Here is a 14,445-nt window from a genome sequence, read left to right as displayed (position 1 = left end):
TAAGAAAACAAAACTAAGGCCAAATGGCCTTTACTATTTAAGGTTGTATTCATAGTTTTACATGGTATACATGTTTTACAGTAAGTTGACTTAACTGTATTGTTATATAATTGTTGGCACTGGCACTTATAAACACTAAATGGGTAAAAATTGCAATAAATAGGCTTAGTTTTGGAGCCTAATGTTGGAGTTGGAATAAATACCTGTTTTTTTGTTTGTTTGTTTTTTGTTTTTTTTTTGAGAAATAGAAGCCAAATGCTTGATCATTTTACAACCACATCATTTTCGTAATGCATTATTTGTTTTGGTTGTTTAAAAACACAAAAATGTATTATCCGATTAATCGATCGATTAAGTGCTAGATTAATAGATTACAAAAAGAATCGATAGCTGCAGCCCTAATATAATGCACTGTCACTAAATTGTTTTAAATAAAATGTTTGATAAGGTAAACAAACAGGTAATGAATGAGCATGTAATATGTATGAGCATTACATACAATGCATGAAAAAAGCATAAAGCATTCTAAACTGCCTGAATAATAAAAAAGAAATTACTGCCTTTGCATCTTTATATTTATAACAACAGCATTAACATTAACAACAGACAAAAGAAATTTAAGTCTAATGTTTAGAGTTTATTTCTAAGTCTAGAGTTCATCTAAAGACAGACAAAATGTGTTCAGGAAAACGTTTTTCTCATGTGTGCAGTAATGGCTGGCAAATAGTTTATTAATTATGGGATGCAAGTTATTTTTCCTCTGAAAGGTGTCGTTGACTGATCTCCCCTCAGACGCAGTGCTTTAATGCCACACAATTCTCAAAGCGGCCACAAGATGGCGCCGTTTACCGGTGAATCCAATGTTACAAAACTGATACCTGATTGCGGGAAAATGCTTAAATATCGGGAAAACGATATATCGGGCGATCTCTAAAACTAGCACTAATCGTTTGCATGTGGTATTTTGCGTAGTAAGTGACTGAGCTTGTGTGCTTTCAGGAAGAGAATGAGAAGAAGGGGCAGAAGGAGCTGTCGGACTCTGAAATCACGTCATCGGAAACGTGAGTTTGGCGTGTTTAATAACCGATGATGCTTTAGCTGCGCTGATGCTAACCTGCGCTTACTCTGTTCATTCTGCTCAGTGTTTCTAGGAGCCGCAAAGCTCCTTTCAAACAAGTCAAGTTTGGGACCAACATCGACGTCTCGGATGAAAAGAAGTGAGTCCTGGGTGCATGTGGTTCCCCTTTGTGTTTTTTGTATTTTGTAAGTGATAGTGTCTCATTTATTGCCCAAAGCCAAGTGTTTGTATGAGCAAGCAGTGATTTCAAACTCAGAACAAATGACTCAGTTTCTCTGAATGACTGGAGCACCATCACTTCTTCAGCTCAGTGTGATGAGTCTGTAGTGAAAGCCCGAGTTCAGCTGTGGCTCCCCCTGCAGGTGGAAACTGCAGCTGCAGGAACTCAGTAAACTGCCTGCGTTTGCTCGAGTCGTGTCCGCCGGAAACCTGCTCAGTCACGTGGGCTACAGCATTCTGGGTATGAACACGGTCCAGCTCTTCATGAAGGTCCCGGGCAGCAGAACTCCAGGTGAGAGCCGCTGTCGTTAGACATGCTCAGTCACATGATCTCTCTGCTCACGTCACATGTCTCTGCTCATATCTAGGGCATCAGGAGCACAATAACTTCTGCGCCGTGAACATCAACATCGGGCCGGGCGACTGCGAGTGGTTTGCCGTGCCGGAGCCGTACTGGGGAGTGATGAGCGAGTTCTGTGAGAAGTACGTGACGTTTCAGACCTGCACAATCCTCTCGCTCCTGATCGTCTGAGAGCGACTGTAGCCAACAGGGTTCATACGCAGTTTGACATTTGATTTGAGTCATTTCCAGGTCTGGATAAGTATGGAAAAATTTGTTTCCGGACTATTGACCCTATTCAGTTTTCTAAAATGTAAAATTAAGAATTTCTAAAAATACATTTATCATACAAGCAGAGTGTTTTCATGGCAGAGGTTTAGTGATCCCTGTGCTTCACGCACAGATAAATCAATTTATGGGAAACACCGTTTAGTGATTGTTGAACACAATTCAAGGCACTCATTTTCATTATGCAAAGCGAGTCTCTTTTAAACTTCACTAGTCGAATGTGTGTGTCACTCAGACCAGCAACAGATCAACATCACCTAAATCAGACTTTGCTTTTTGTGTTTATTCCACATTAAACCTCGACTACAGTATCAAACCGATGTGTCAGCGGTGAATATATATATATACAGGTTATAAAAGCGTTTTAGGTTTCTTCTCATCATGCAAGCGCATGTTATCACTACAAAACCAACAGAAAAACCTGAGAAAATAAGATTATTTACAGATTACAGTGTGTATTCTAAATGTGATGCTGTATGAACCATTTATGTTAAATACGGTCTGAAAAATCTACTGAGGGGTTTGGAAATTTCAGTCTGGAAAAGTATGGAATTTTGAAATGGGAAATGTGAAGGACCCTGAGTCAAAGTTAGAGATGCTTCATCCAAAAATTAAAATTGTCCTCATTTGTGTTTCGAAGACCAATGAGATCTTATTTGGCGAGTGAATGAAGATATTCTTAATGAAATCTGAGAGAGTTCTGTCTCTCCTGTGAAAGTCTGATCACCCGAAACTCTGACGCTTCAAACGTTCATAAAGAGATGGTAAAATAAACACATGACTGGAGTGGATTAATCTGAAGAGACACGATCACTTTATATGATCAACAGATTTAATTTTAGCTTTGATCATCGGTAAAAGAAAGCTAAGCTTGACTTGTGAGAGCAAACCTCATTGGTTCTTGCAGAAGCTCAAATGTGCCGCGAAACACATGAGAATGAACCTCATCTGTGTTCGTTCGCTGATTAGTGTTTATATGTGAAGAAAAGCCTGTTTAATCTGATCATATAAAGCGACCGTGTCTCTTCAGGAGACTTGGATTAAAACGCTTTCAGTGGAGGGACAGAAATTGCTCAGATTTCATTAAAATATCTTTGTTTGTGTTTCAAAGATGAACGAAAGTGTTATGGGTTTGAGATGACATGAGCGAGTAATTGATGACCATTTTTAATTGTTGGTTGAGCTAAGACTTCAGATCATGTGGCGGATCTGAAACCGCTTCTGTTGTCGGTCCTTGGATTGATATGCTAGTGTCTCTTCTGACGCCCTTTTGCAGGAACAACATCAACTTCCTGAAGGGCTCGTGGTGGCCGAACCTGGAGGACCTGTACGAGGCGAACGTGCCGGTGTACCGGTTCATCCAGCGGCCGGGAGATCTGGTGTGGCTGAACACGGGAACGGTGCACTGGGTCCAGGCCATCGGCTGGTGCAACAACATCTCCTGGAACGTGGGCCCTCTCTCAGGTGCGCGACCTGCTCGAGCCTCGTGTAGCGGTGCAGCGGGTGATCGTGAGGATCAGCTGACCCACGGTTCGGCGCGCATGGGGTTCGCCGATTACCTGCTACATTTAACCTTCATAGAGTGAACGTGTATCATTTGGACGTATTTTGTCTTGCCAATTTACACATTCAAACAATTTTAAACGCGGAAAAGGAGACGAAAATTGGGACTCGCACATTATCTGTGCTCTCTTAGAGCGAGACCGAGGCGTGTCAGCCAGCGCTCGAACACCGATTTGATTCCTCTTTTACGTTTCCTTGCCCTTGAACGGACACATGCACACAAAATTATGACTAAATGCCCGTCTCGGCGAGTATTCTCTCGGTTCTGTCATCAGTGAACAGCTGAGAAAGAAACCGGATGTTTGTCTGTTTATTCGGTCTTGAAGTGACAGCAGCCTAATATTCCTGCTGTTGTCTGTGTCATTAATGCTAATAAAACAACAAAATACAGTTTAAACAAAGATTAATCTATATTTAATTTCTACAGTGAACAAATAATGTTATTTTACATTTAGGCTTAATCCATTTCTGTACCTGAATACTACTGTTAGACTTTGTAACTGTTATTTAGTATTCATCTCGGCTTGATAATTTGTGTATTTGTTCTTATTTTATCACTGACTGGTCACTTGTCTTTAATAATGTTTGAACTTTACCAGTTAGGCTAGCAGTTTTTGCTGTAGTACCTAGGAACTTCAAATGAGCTTCAAATGAGTTTTCTGCTGATCCGAAAAATGATCTGAACCGTGAGTTTTGTGATCCGTTGCACCACTAGTCTATTGTGTCCGCTGTCACGTGACTGAGTTTGTCTGCTCCCTGCAGCCTATCAGTACAAGCTGGCCGTCGAGCGCTACGAGTGGAACAAACTCCAGAGTGTCAAATCTATGGTTCCCATGGTGCATCTGTCCTGGAACATGGCGAGGAACATTAAAGTGTCCGACCTCAAGCTGTTTGAGATGATCAAGTGAGTGAGGTTTCCTCTGTCAGCGTGTTTATCTGGCCGGTAATGAGCCGTAATCAATCTCTGTGGTGAACAGGTTCTGCTTGCTGCGGACGCTCAAACAGTGTCAGGCTATTAAAGAGGCGCTGGTGGCTGCTGGGAAGGAGACGATCTGGCACAGAAGAGGCCGAGATGAACCGGCGCATTACTGCAGCATCTGTGAGGTGAGTTCTGGATCTGATGCCGAATAACCGTTCGTTCTCATTAGGGCTGTGAACGAATATTCAATCTGTAATTATTATTCGAAAAATAAAAAAATGATTCGAATTTTACTACGTTGCTTTGCTGGCCGTAAATGCAGAGAATCCATGATAAATCCCAAGCACTAACTCACTATATTCTAATTCACTGGGTGGCGCTGTGGAGCGTGTTTAACAAGTTGATTGTATTTGGTCACATAATGTCGTCGTCTGCCTCGCGAAGTTTGGAATTACTTAGATGAAAATTGTCTTACAAAATGGAATTACTTTTTTATCAAATTAATTAATGAAACTGAGTTATCATAATATCACCAGCACAATGAGAAATCACATGAAATCCAAACACCAGTCGAATGAGGAAAGACCGTGGCCATCACTGCAGGTGAACTCAGCTGAACCCGAGCTGGGTTGTAACGGTGTACCGGCATGGTGGTTAATCGCGATATTGACATGTACGATTATCATATCGTGAACATTTGCTTATCCACGGTTTTGGAAAAAAAATTAAACCAGATCTCACCTGCGCATATGCAACTTCTTTCCACTTGACTGCTTGGACTCCACCCATACATGTGCAGCGGAGAAAATGTCGGAGACAGAGGCTGCGAACTCTTATCTCTATCCCCCGCCGACAAAAAAGTTAAAATCTGCAGTGTGGGAATACTTTAGGTGTCCGAAAAACGAATTTGGGGTTGTCCTTGAAGATGATTATCCAGTTGTGTCCAGAAATGTGGACGAAGAGTGGCTGCAAAAGGAGGAAATACGTCGAACATGTTCTCCCATATTCGCAAACACCATCCCTCCCTGTAGATAAAGTTCCATTTATAACTTAAAGGTGCTCTAAGCGATCCTGAGAGACGTTACTTCTTGTTGACGTTCGAATTGTTGTCAAACAAAACGGAGGCTAGCTAGACCCTCCCTCCTCCTCATCCCGTCTCCTCCCTCCTCCCCTCCCTTCCGACATAAAGGAAAGTGCATTTTCACGGGTGCATAGTTCTAGCTAATTACATCCTTGTGTTGGTTTGGCGAACATGAACGTCAATTTAGAAAGAAAAGTGGATTTACCCTAGCCTGGCTAACGTCAGACCAAGTCTCATTTGAAACTTGGTTTGTGAACCACGTGTTCATTTTCTCGTATTTGAGGCGTGGTTTACGAATGCCCAGAGCCGTTTATTGGGCGCTATGAATGTCTATCAAATGCGCCTGTACGTAGCTCATAGCCAATCGCTTCAATTATACCAGATGACGTATGTAGGGTGACAGAAATTAGACGAGGAAAAAGACGATGGGTCAAAGATTTATTTGTACACGATGGCGTTTAGTGAATATTAACGTTTGTGCAAGATAAACATGAGGGTAGACGGTAACATCGAGTCTGATGCCATGTTGGATCCATAGATATAAACAAACTGCTTCGGTGTCGTCATCGTCTTGCTGCTCCCTTCCCGTTCTGTGATTGGTTCCCTTTTTCAGGGGAAAATTTGGTCCATGGTGTCAAGACTGCCTAGCAGCGTGAATAAAATCCCGCTGCGAGCAAGGCAGTATGAGGAAACCCAGGCTAGATTTACCCACCAGTTCTGCAAAAACAGAGCAACTGAATGTCGGATTGGAATCCCTTCTGCCAGCGGAGTTCTCGCCACCTTTCGAATTTTTTTCCGATGTAAATTAGGTACTTCGCGCGTTCCTTATCCTTGTCCCTCTTCTTTGCAATTTGTTCATCGGAACGTCGAGTCGTGTCGTGTGTCGGCCATAATTCAAACTTCCCTCTTCATGCTTCTCTCTCCTCCACACCCCCTTCATGTGTACACGCACGGCGCACTAACCCCCCAAACCCCACCCTCAAATACTTCTCGCCAGTTATTGCCTGGAACACTGTGTGTTGTGTTTTGTGGTGCGGGTGAGCCCAGTTTGTTTTTGTTGCCGTTTGTGGGGCCTCTGGTGTCTACAGAGACCGCGTTTTTTTACAGTGTGTTCAGGGGACAGGCAGCGAGCGGATAGTGAGGAGATGTTTGCTGTATGTGACAAAAATGTTTCGGCCTAAAAAACGTGTGACATCACTTAGAGCACCTTTAAAGGGGGGGTAAAATGCCCTTTTCACAATATGTAAAATAAGTCTCTGATGTCCCCAGAGTGTGTGTGTGAAGTTTTAGCTCAAAATCCCCTACAGATATTTTTATATAGCATGTAAAAATTGTCAGTTTTTGAGGGTGAGCAAAAACACTGTTTTGTGTCTGTTCCTTTAAATGCAAATGAGCTGCTGCTCCCGGCACAGGGGGCGGAGCTTCAACAGCTTGCTCTCACACACGCACTGAAAATATCAAAAACTTTTAGCCTTTTATGTTCAAACCGGAGTCAGACAATGATGGAGAGACTCAAGAAGAGACAACATGTAGAAGAAGCAACAGGACATTTCTGAATGGTTAGTTGATTAATTTATGTAGCTTATGTGTAGTTATCTTCTAGTCATTGATTAGCATATTCAGTCTTGATAATCTATAAATCGTGTTCAGGGGGCGGGGTTTATGTAGATTTTAGGCTTAGTGATGTCACTAACCCGTGAAGAAGCTCATTGTAGTTTCTACCAGCCGTTTGTTGTAGTCCTTAAAAAGCAATTTATGTAAAAGTAAATATCTTCTTTTACCTTGAACTTTGAGCGTTGTAACTTTGCAGATGTTGTTTATGCTCAGACAGAAACATTACACACTAACTAAAGTTAGAAAAGTGAAATCATAATCAACCAGGCCCGGAGTGGGTAATCGGGAGAATCGGGAGTATTCCCGGTGGGCCGCTTCACTTTTGGGCCGGTCGAGGAATTTTTTTTTTTTTTTTTTTTTTACATTTCAATGTCACATATTAGTTACATTAGGATACACACGTTCCGCATTCTGCCACCACAGCGCGCAACTCAGCATGGGTTGTACCATGTGAGGGAGTTCTCCCCTCCCCTCCTATAGAAATGGTTGGGTCCATAGCCCGTCTTTTCAAAACGTTTTCTCAGGGAGGCTAGGCTACCGCGGCTCCGCCGGCGCCTTCTGATAGCTGGGCCGGCCGTAACGGTAGGCTACGCGTCAGGGAGGATGGATGGGACTCATGGGAGGAAGAGGCCAGGAGGTAGGCTATGTAAGTTTTGTTTCCGCCACAGAATAAAACATTTTAAAAGATAATTGCGACTTTTTATCTCGAGTTTACATCTCGCAATTCTGAGAGATATAAAGTCAGAATTGCCTGAAATAAAGTCGCAATTGCGTGTTAAAAAGTCAGAATTGTGAGATATAAAGTCAGAATTGCCTGAAATAAAGTTGCAATTGCGTGTTATAAAGAATTGTGAGATATAGAGTCAAAATTGCGTGATATAAAGTCGCAATTGCTTCTTATAAAGTCAGAATTGCAAGATATAAAATCAGAACTGCCTGAAATAAAGTCGCAATTGCTTATAAAGTCAGAACTGCAAGATATAGAGTCAGAATTGTGTGATATAAAGTCATAAAACGTGTTATAAAGTCACAATTGCGAAATATAAAGTCAGAATTGTGTGATATAAAGTCGCAATTGCTTATAAAGTCAGAACTGCCAGATATAGAGTCAGAATTGTGTGATATAAAATCATAAAACGTGTTATAAAGTCAGAATTGCAAATTATAAAGTCAGAATTGTGTGAAACAAAGTCGCAATTGCTTATAAAGTCAGAACTGCAAGATATAAAGTCAGAATTGTGTGATATAAAGTAGCAATTGCGTGTTATAAAGTCAGAATTGCGAAATATAAAGTCAGAATTGCGAAATATAAAGTCAGAATTGCGAAATATAACGTCAGAATTGTGTGAAAAAGTTGCAATTGCTTCTTATGCTTCTTATAAAGTCTAAGTGAATTATTATTTAACCTTTACATTATTTGTTAACCCATGGTATTAAAGGGTTAGTTCACCCAAAAATGAAAATTCTGTCAGTAATTACTCACCCTCATGTTGTTCCAACCGCGCAAGACCTTCGTTCATCTTCGGAACACAAATTAAGATATTTTTGATGAAATCAGAGCCATGTCTCAATCCTCCATAGGCTTCTATGTGACCGAAACTTGCTGGCCTAGAAAAGTCATTAAAGAGATTGTTAATATAGTCCAAGTAACTCCAGTGGCTCAATCTTAAGTATATCAAGCGACGAGAATACTTTTTGTGCGCAAAAACAAACAAAAATAACGACTTTATTCCACGTTTCATTTCCTTCTCTCTGGGCCTCTAGTTGGTTTGCGTAGTCTTTTTGCGCAGCGCGTCTGTGTTACACGTCACCACGTAGGCTCACTATTGGCCGACGCCGGTCATGTGTGTGATGCGTGATGACGTGCAACACAGACGCGCAGCGCAAAAACACTACGAGGCCCAGAGAGAAGGAAATGAATAGTGGAATAAAGTCGTTATTTTTGTTTGTTTTTGCGCACAAAAAGTATTCTCGTCGCTTGATATACTTAAGATTGAGCCACTGTAGTCACTTGGACTATATTAACGATCTCTTTAATAACTTTTCTGGGCCAGCAAGTTTCGGTCACATAGAAGCCTATGGAGGATTGAGACATGGCTCTGATTTCATCAAAAATATCTTAATTTGTGTTCCGAAGATGAACGAAGGTCTTACGCGGTTGGAACAACATGAGGGTGAGTAATTACTGACAGAATTTTCATTTTTGGGTGAACTAACCCTTTAATACTAACTACACAATAGTACGAGCTGAACTGTTGCTTCATTTATACAATTTTAAAAAAGTGCTAATTTGGAATTCCACCATGGAAAAAGTGGGCCGGTCTTGGGCCTGAAACTCCCGGGCTGAAAAGTGGCCCCACTCCGGCCCTGTAATCAACCACCCCTTTAAGGCCGTATTATTTCCGTGTTGCTGAGGGAATTTACAATATAACGCAGATGTCACATAAAATGCGCGATTTGATCAATGGATGAATAAATCAAAACTATAGCTGTACAATAAATCAAATCGCTATATGAGTGTGTCTATTAATAAACAGCGCAAAAAACTGCTATATACTGTAAATCTATATTCTGCTTGTTCTGCGTGTCTGTGTGAATGAGCAGCACTGCTTCACCTAGTACACACTCAAGTGTGTGTGACGCTCACAGTGTTTAAAGCGTCTGCCGTCTCTCACTATATGAGGACGTGAACACAGGAACATATCCAGAGCTGCTCTGAGAGAACTAAACGAGCATTTCATAACTGTATTTAAAAGAATCATCGTCAAATACACTCTGACTGAAACTCACAGGAGTTAAGTACAATCTGTCAAAATAAAAGTTCGGTTTAGCTTAAAGAAATATATTACTATTGTACAAATAGAATGTAGCCATCTTAAAGTTACAACAACAACAATAATAATAAAGTTTATTTTATTTAAGAAATAATATAGTTTTAATTTAGTAAACCTCTGTTGTGCAGATCTGCAGACACACAAAAGTTGTTACATTTTATCCGATTGCATTTTCAATTATATATTTGTATTTAAATCATAAAATCCAGACAAATTATATCAGACAACCCAGAATTTCTGTGGAAATAAAATGCATTTCATAAGACTCTATTATCCTATAATTATCTTAAATAATTAATAAAGAATAAAAATAAGTTAAGGTTTATTAATTCAATTGATTAGACATGTTTGTTCAAATGGGAGATGTGCAGCTTTATTTTTCTTTCTTATTTTTTTAAAAGGTAGACTCAAACTTCCATAAGTTTTTTTTTTTTTTCATTAAAAGTTGTTTTAATAAACCATATGTTCAACCAAAATATTATATTTTCTGAGACGATTATCATACCGTGAAAATCTCATACCGTTACACCCCTAAACCCGAGTGAGTGAGATGATAACTTAACTGATAGCAAAATAATTTTGAGACGTTTGCTTCCTTTAAGTTTGGTCGAATGAGACTTAAAGAACAGAAAACGCAACATGCTGTTTGAAACTTCGCTTAAGCACACCGTTATCTGTGTCTCTGCAACGTCTGTCAGTGCAGCGTTCTCTCACTCCAGCATATTACTGCTTTTCTCAACATGAACATGTCAAACAATATAAACTCGATAACCATATGCTGACTCCAGTCTAATTGGCGCTTCTTTACTAGCGTTTTTTTTTTTTTCGTTTGCGTTGCTTGAGCTTAAATGCTTTTGTTCTTTATATTTTTTTTGTTTACACATTGTTTAATGTTTTCAACTAAAAGAAAACCTTAAGATATGACGTAAGCTTGTTGTGTATATTGCCTAATCGTAAGCTTGTTTAGAAATGGTGACACAAACTTTTGTTTTAAACCTTAAATTTAAAAAATAACGTCTTTCTCATTTAACATCATTTAAATAAATGAATATTCGATTTTCATGAGGCCAAATATTCGAATACAATATTTTTGAAAAATGCCCATCCCTTGTTCTCATCAGACGACGTGCTGAAATCAGGCTGTGCTGTGTTGTTGCAGGTGGAGGTGTTTAACCTTCTGTTCGTGACAAGCGACAGCTACGCCCGCCGCTCCTCCGTGGTTCACTGTCAGGCCTGCGCTCGGAAGGGCAGTGGAGAGCTGGAGGGGTTTGTGGTGTTGGAGCAGCACCGGATGGACGACCTCATGCAGGTTTACGACCAGTTCTCTTTAGTAAGTCATTTTATTTCTATTTCATTCTTGTTTCAGGGTGTGTCTGAAGGGTTTCGATCTGGAGCGGCTCGCCTGAAGGGTTTAGATCCGGAGCGGCTCGCCTGAAGGATTTAGATCCAGAGCGGCTCGCCTGAAGGGTTTAGATCCGGAGCGGCTCGCCTGAAGGGTTTCGATCTGGAGCGGCTCGCCTGAAGGGTTTAGATCCGGAGCGGCTCGCCTGAAGGGTTTAGATCCGGAGCGGCTCGCCTGAGGGGTTTAGATCCGGAGCGGCTCGCCTGAAGGGTTTAGATCCGGAGCGGCTCGTCTGAAGGGTTTAGATCCGGAGCAGCTCGCCTGAAGGGTTTAGATCTGGAGCGTTTAGATCTGGAGCGGCTCGCCTGAAGGGTTTAGATCCGGAGCAGCTCGCCTGAAGGGTTTAGATCCGGAGCAGCTCGCCTGAAGGGTTTAGATCTGGAGCGGCTCGCCTGAAGGGTTTAGATCCGGAGCAGCTCGCCTGAAGGGTTTAGATCTGGAGCGTTTAGATCTGGAGCGGCTCGCCTGAAGGGTTTAGATCCGGAGCAGCTCGCCTGAAGGGTTTAGATCCGGAGCGGCTCGCCTGAAGGGTTTCGATCTGGAGCGGCTCGCCTGAAGGGTTAAGATCCGTCGCCTGAAGGGTTTAGATCCGGAGCGGCTCGCCTGAAGGGTTTAGATCTGGAGCGTTTAGATCCGGAGCGGCTCGCCTGAAGGGTTTAGATCCGGAGCGTTTAGATCCGGAGCGGCTCGCCTGAAGGGTTTAGATCCGGAGCGGCTCACCTGAAGGGTTTAGATCTGGAGCGTTTAGATCTGGAGCGGCTCGCCTGAAGGGTTTAGATCCGGAGCGGCTCGCCTGAAGGGTTTAGATCTGGAGCGGCTCGCCTGAAGGGTTTAGATCCGGAGCGGCTCGCCTGAAGGGTTTAGATCCGGAGCGGCTCGCCTGAAGGGTTTAGATCCGGAGCGGCTCGCCTGAAGGGTTTAGATCCGGAGCGGCTCGCCTGAAGGGTTTAGATCCGGAGCGGCTCGCCTTAAGGGTTTAGATCCGGAGCGGCTCGTCTGAAGGGTTTAGATCCGGAGCAGCTCGTCTGAAGGGTTTAGATCTGGAGCGTTTAGATCTGGAGCGGCTCGCCTGAAGGGTTTAGATCCGGAGCGGCTCGCCTGAAGGGTTTAGATCCGGAGCGGCTCGCCTGAAGGGTTTAGATCCGGAGCGGCTCGTCTGAAGGGTTTAGATCCGGAGCAGCTCGTCTGAAGGGTTTAGATCTGGAGCGTTTAGATCTGGAGAGGCTCGCCTGAAGGGTTTAGATCCGGAGCGGCTCGCCTGAAGGGTTAAGATCCGTCGCCTGAAGGGTTTAGATCCGGAGCGGCTCGCCTGAAGGGTTTCGATCTGGAGCGGCTCGCCTGAAGGGTTAAGATCCGTCACCTGAAGGGTTTAGATCCGGAGCGGCTCGCCTGAAGGGTTTCGATCTGGAGCGGCTCACCTGAAGGGTTTCGATCTGGAGCGGCTCGCCTGAAGGGTTTCGATCTGGAGCGGCTCGCCTGAAGGGTTTAGATCCGGAGCGGCTCGCCTGAAGGGTTTAGATCTGGAGCGGCTCGCCTGAAGGGTTTAGATCCGGAGCGGCTCGCCTGAAGGGTTTAGATCCGTCGCCTGAAGGGTTTAGATCCGTCACATGAAGGGTTTAGATCCGGAGAGTGTGTGTATGTGAGAGTGTGTGTTACGTGAGCATTTGGAATAACACTCTTTGCTCACCTTGTGTTTTTCAGGCTCCTGCTCTTCATTCGTCTTCATCTTGACATTAAGATGCGCTCTACATGTGGATATCACATTACAGGAACTCTATTAACGGACCGTTTCTGATATTCAGGACAGTGGTGTCGACTCTCGCGAGCACACGGGACCGTCGATTCCAGCGGCTGTGTGTGTCTATGCAACCGGTCTATAACTGCAGTGTGTGGTTATGGCCTGCGGGGGGTGGTCTATAACTGCAGTGTGTGGTTATGGCCTGCAGGGGGTGGTCTATAACTGCAGTGTGTGGTTATGGCCTGCGGGGGGTGGTCTATAACTGCAGTGTGTGGTTATGGCCTGCGGGGGGTGGTCTATAACTGCATAGTGTGGTAATGGCCTGCAGGGGGTGGTCTATAACTGCAGTGTGTGGTTATGGCCTACATGGGCGGTAGTGAGCGAACTTCCTCTCCACACCGGCTCGCCGCTGCTTCACGTGAGAAACTAATCACAAAAACTGGGGAGGAAATTATAGGAAACTTGTTTTTGTACATAGTGTCAATCACAACTGGCATCGTCACTTACAGACTACTGACTTGAGACGTTCTTTTTGTATTTTGTTAACATGCTGAAACCTGAAATCTTTTCCTTGTGTCTCAAGGGTTCGCCTTCACGAAGGAGCGCTAGCCTAGCTTTTTGTATGGTAGATATCGATTTTACGATGACTTTGGATGGCAAAATCTACAAAAAAAATTTGTAATGTGAAGAATTAGGTGATATATATATATATATATATATATATATATATATATATATATATATATATATATATATATTATATATATAGAATTTTTTTTACTGCTTTTATGTTTTTCCTGTCTTGTTATTTTGACACCAGGTTCAATATTTTGTTTCTTAGGTAAGAAAAAGGAAAAAATTGTGGAAAAACATAACAGCCAAGTCACAAAGAAAAATGGGTTGCACATAGAGTAAAGAATAACGTTTAAATTGTCTTTTTTTTTCCTTCCTCATTTGTTTCTAATCCTGATGTACATTTACACTATTTATAAATACATATTTATTGCTTGAAGATATTTGTGGATGGAATGCTGTTATTTTTCCCAGAGTACCTGCCATTAAATTTGAAGGAGTTTGTTCATTTAAACTACTCCTGCATTTTTCTATATAGAATTAAACTGCTTAGTAAGCATTGTACAGAAACTATTAAATTGTTTTATTGTTTGAAGAATGTTTTATGAGTTATTAAACAAGTTGTCAACATTTTCATGCACTTGTATTAAGTATGTGTCGATACGTGAAAGTCCTCGTCTTTATGAAGACATCGCATCTGTTTTAAATGTTCACACACATCAAGCCAACAGGCCGTTTCTGAGTGTTTCCGGTGTGTTCCGCGCCGTCGGTTCTATTCAGACGCTGTTGTGTTCAG

The 14,445-nt window shown here is 42.4% G+C and overlaps 1 protein-coding gene across 2 annotated transcripts in view; it reads left to right on the top strand.

The window, feature by feature from the left end:
• Positions 1–13,743, top strand: part of kdm6al (lysine (K)-specific demethylase 6A, like) — an 89,556-nt gene extending 75,813 nt beyond the window's left edge. For both annotated transcript variants that reach the window (XM_081381184.1, XM_081381183.1), the window contains 9 exons: positions 1,000–1,061; positions 1,143–1,217; positions 1,441–1,589; positions 1,666–1,780; positions 3,202–3,389; positions 4,251–4,392; positions 4,466–4,592; positions 11,096–11,266; positions 13,040–13,743. In XM_081381184.1, coding sequence (XP_081237310.1) covers positions 1,000–1,061; positions 1,143–1,217; positions 1,441–1,589; positions 1,666–1,780; positions 3,202–3,389; positions 4,251–4,392; positions 4,466–4,592; positions 11,096–11,266; positions 13,040–13,069 — 1,059 coding nt within the window. In that variant the 3' untranslated portion in view covers positions 13,070–13,743. The remainder of the gene's footprint in view (positions 1–999; positions 1,062–1,142; positions 1,218–1,440; positions 1,590–1,665; positions 1,781–3,201; positions 3,390–4,250; positions 4,393–4,465; positions 4,593–11,095; positions 11,267–13,039) is intronic.
• Positions 13,744–14,445: the final 702 nt, after the last annotated feature.

Source organism: Scardinius erythrophthalmus (assembly GCF_964197995.2).
Source record: "Scardinius erythrophthalmus genome assembly, chromosome: 12".
NCBI classification, from domain to species: Eukaryota; Metazoa; Chordata; class Actinopteri; order Cypriniformes; family Leuciscidae; genus Scardinius; species Scardinius erythrophthalmus.
Note: the sequence above shows the minus strand (reverse complement) of the source record. Positions and strands in the feature narration are given on the sequence as shown.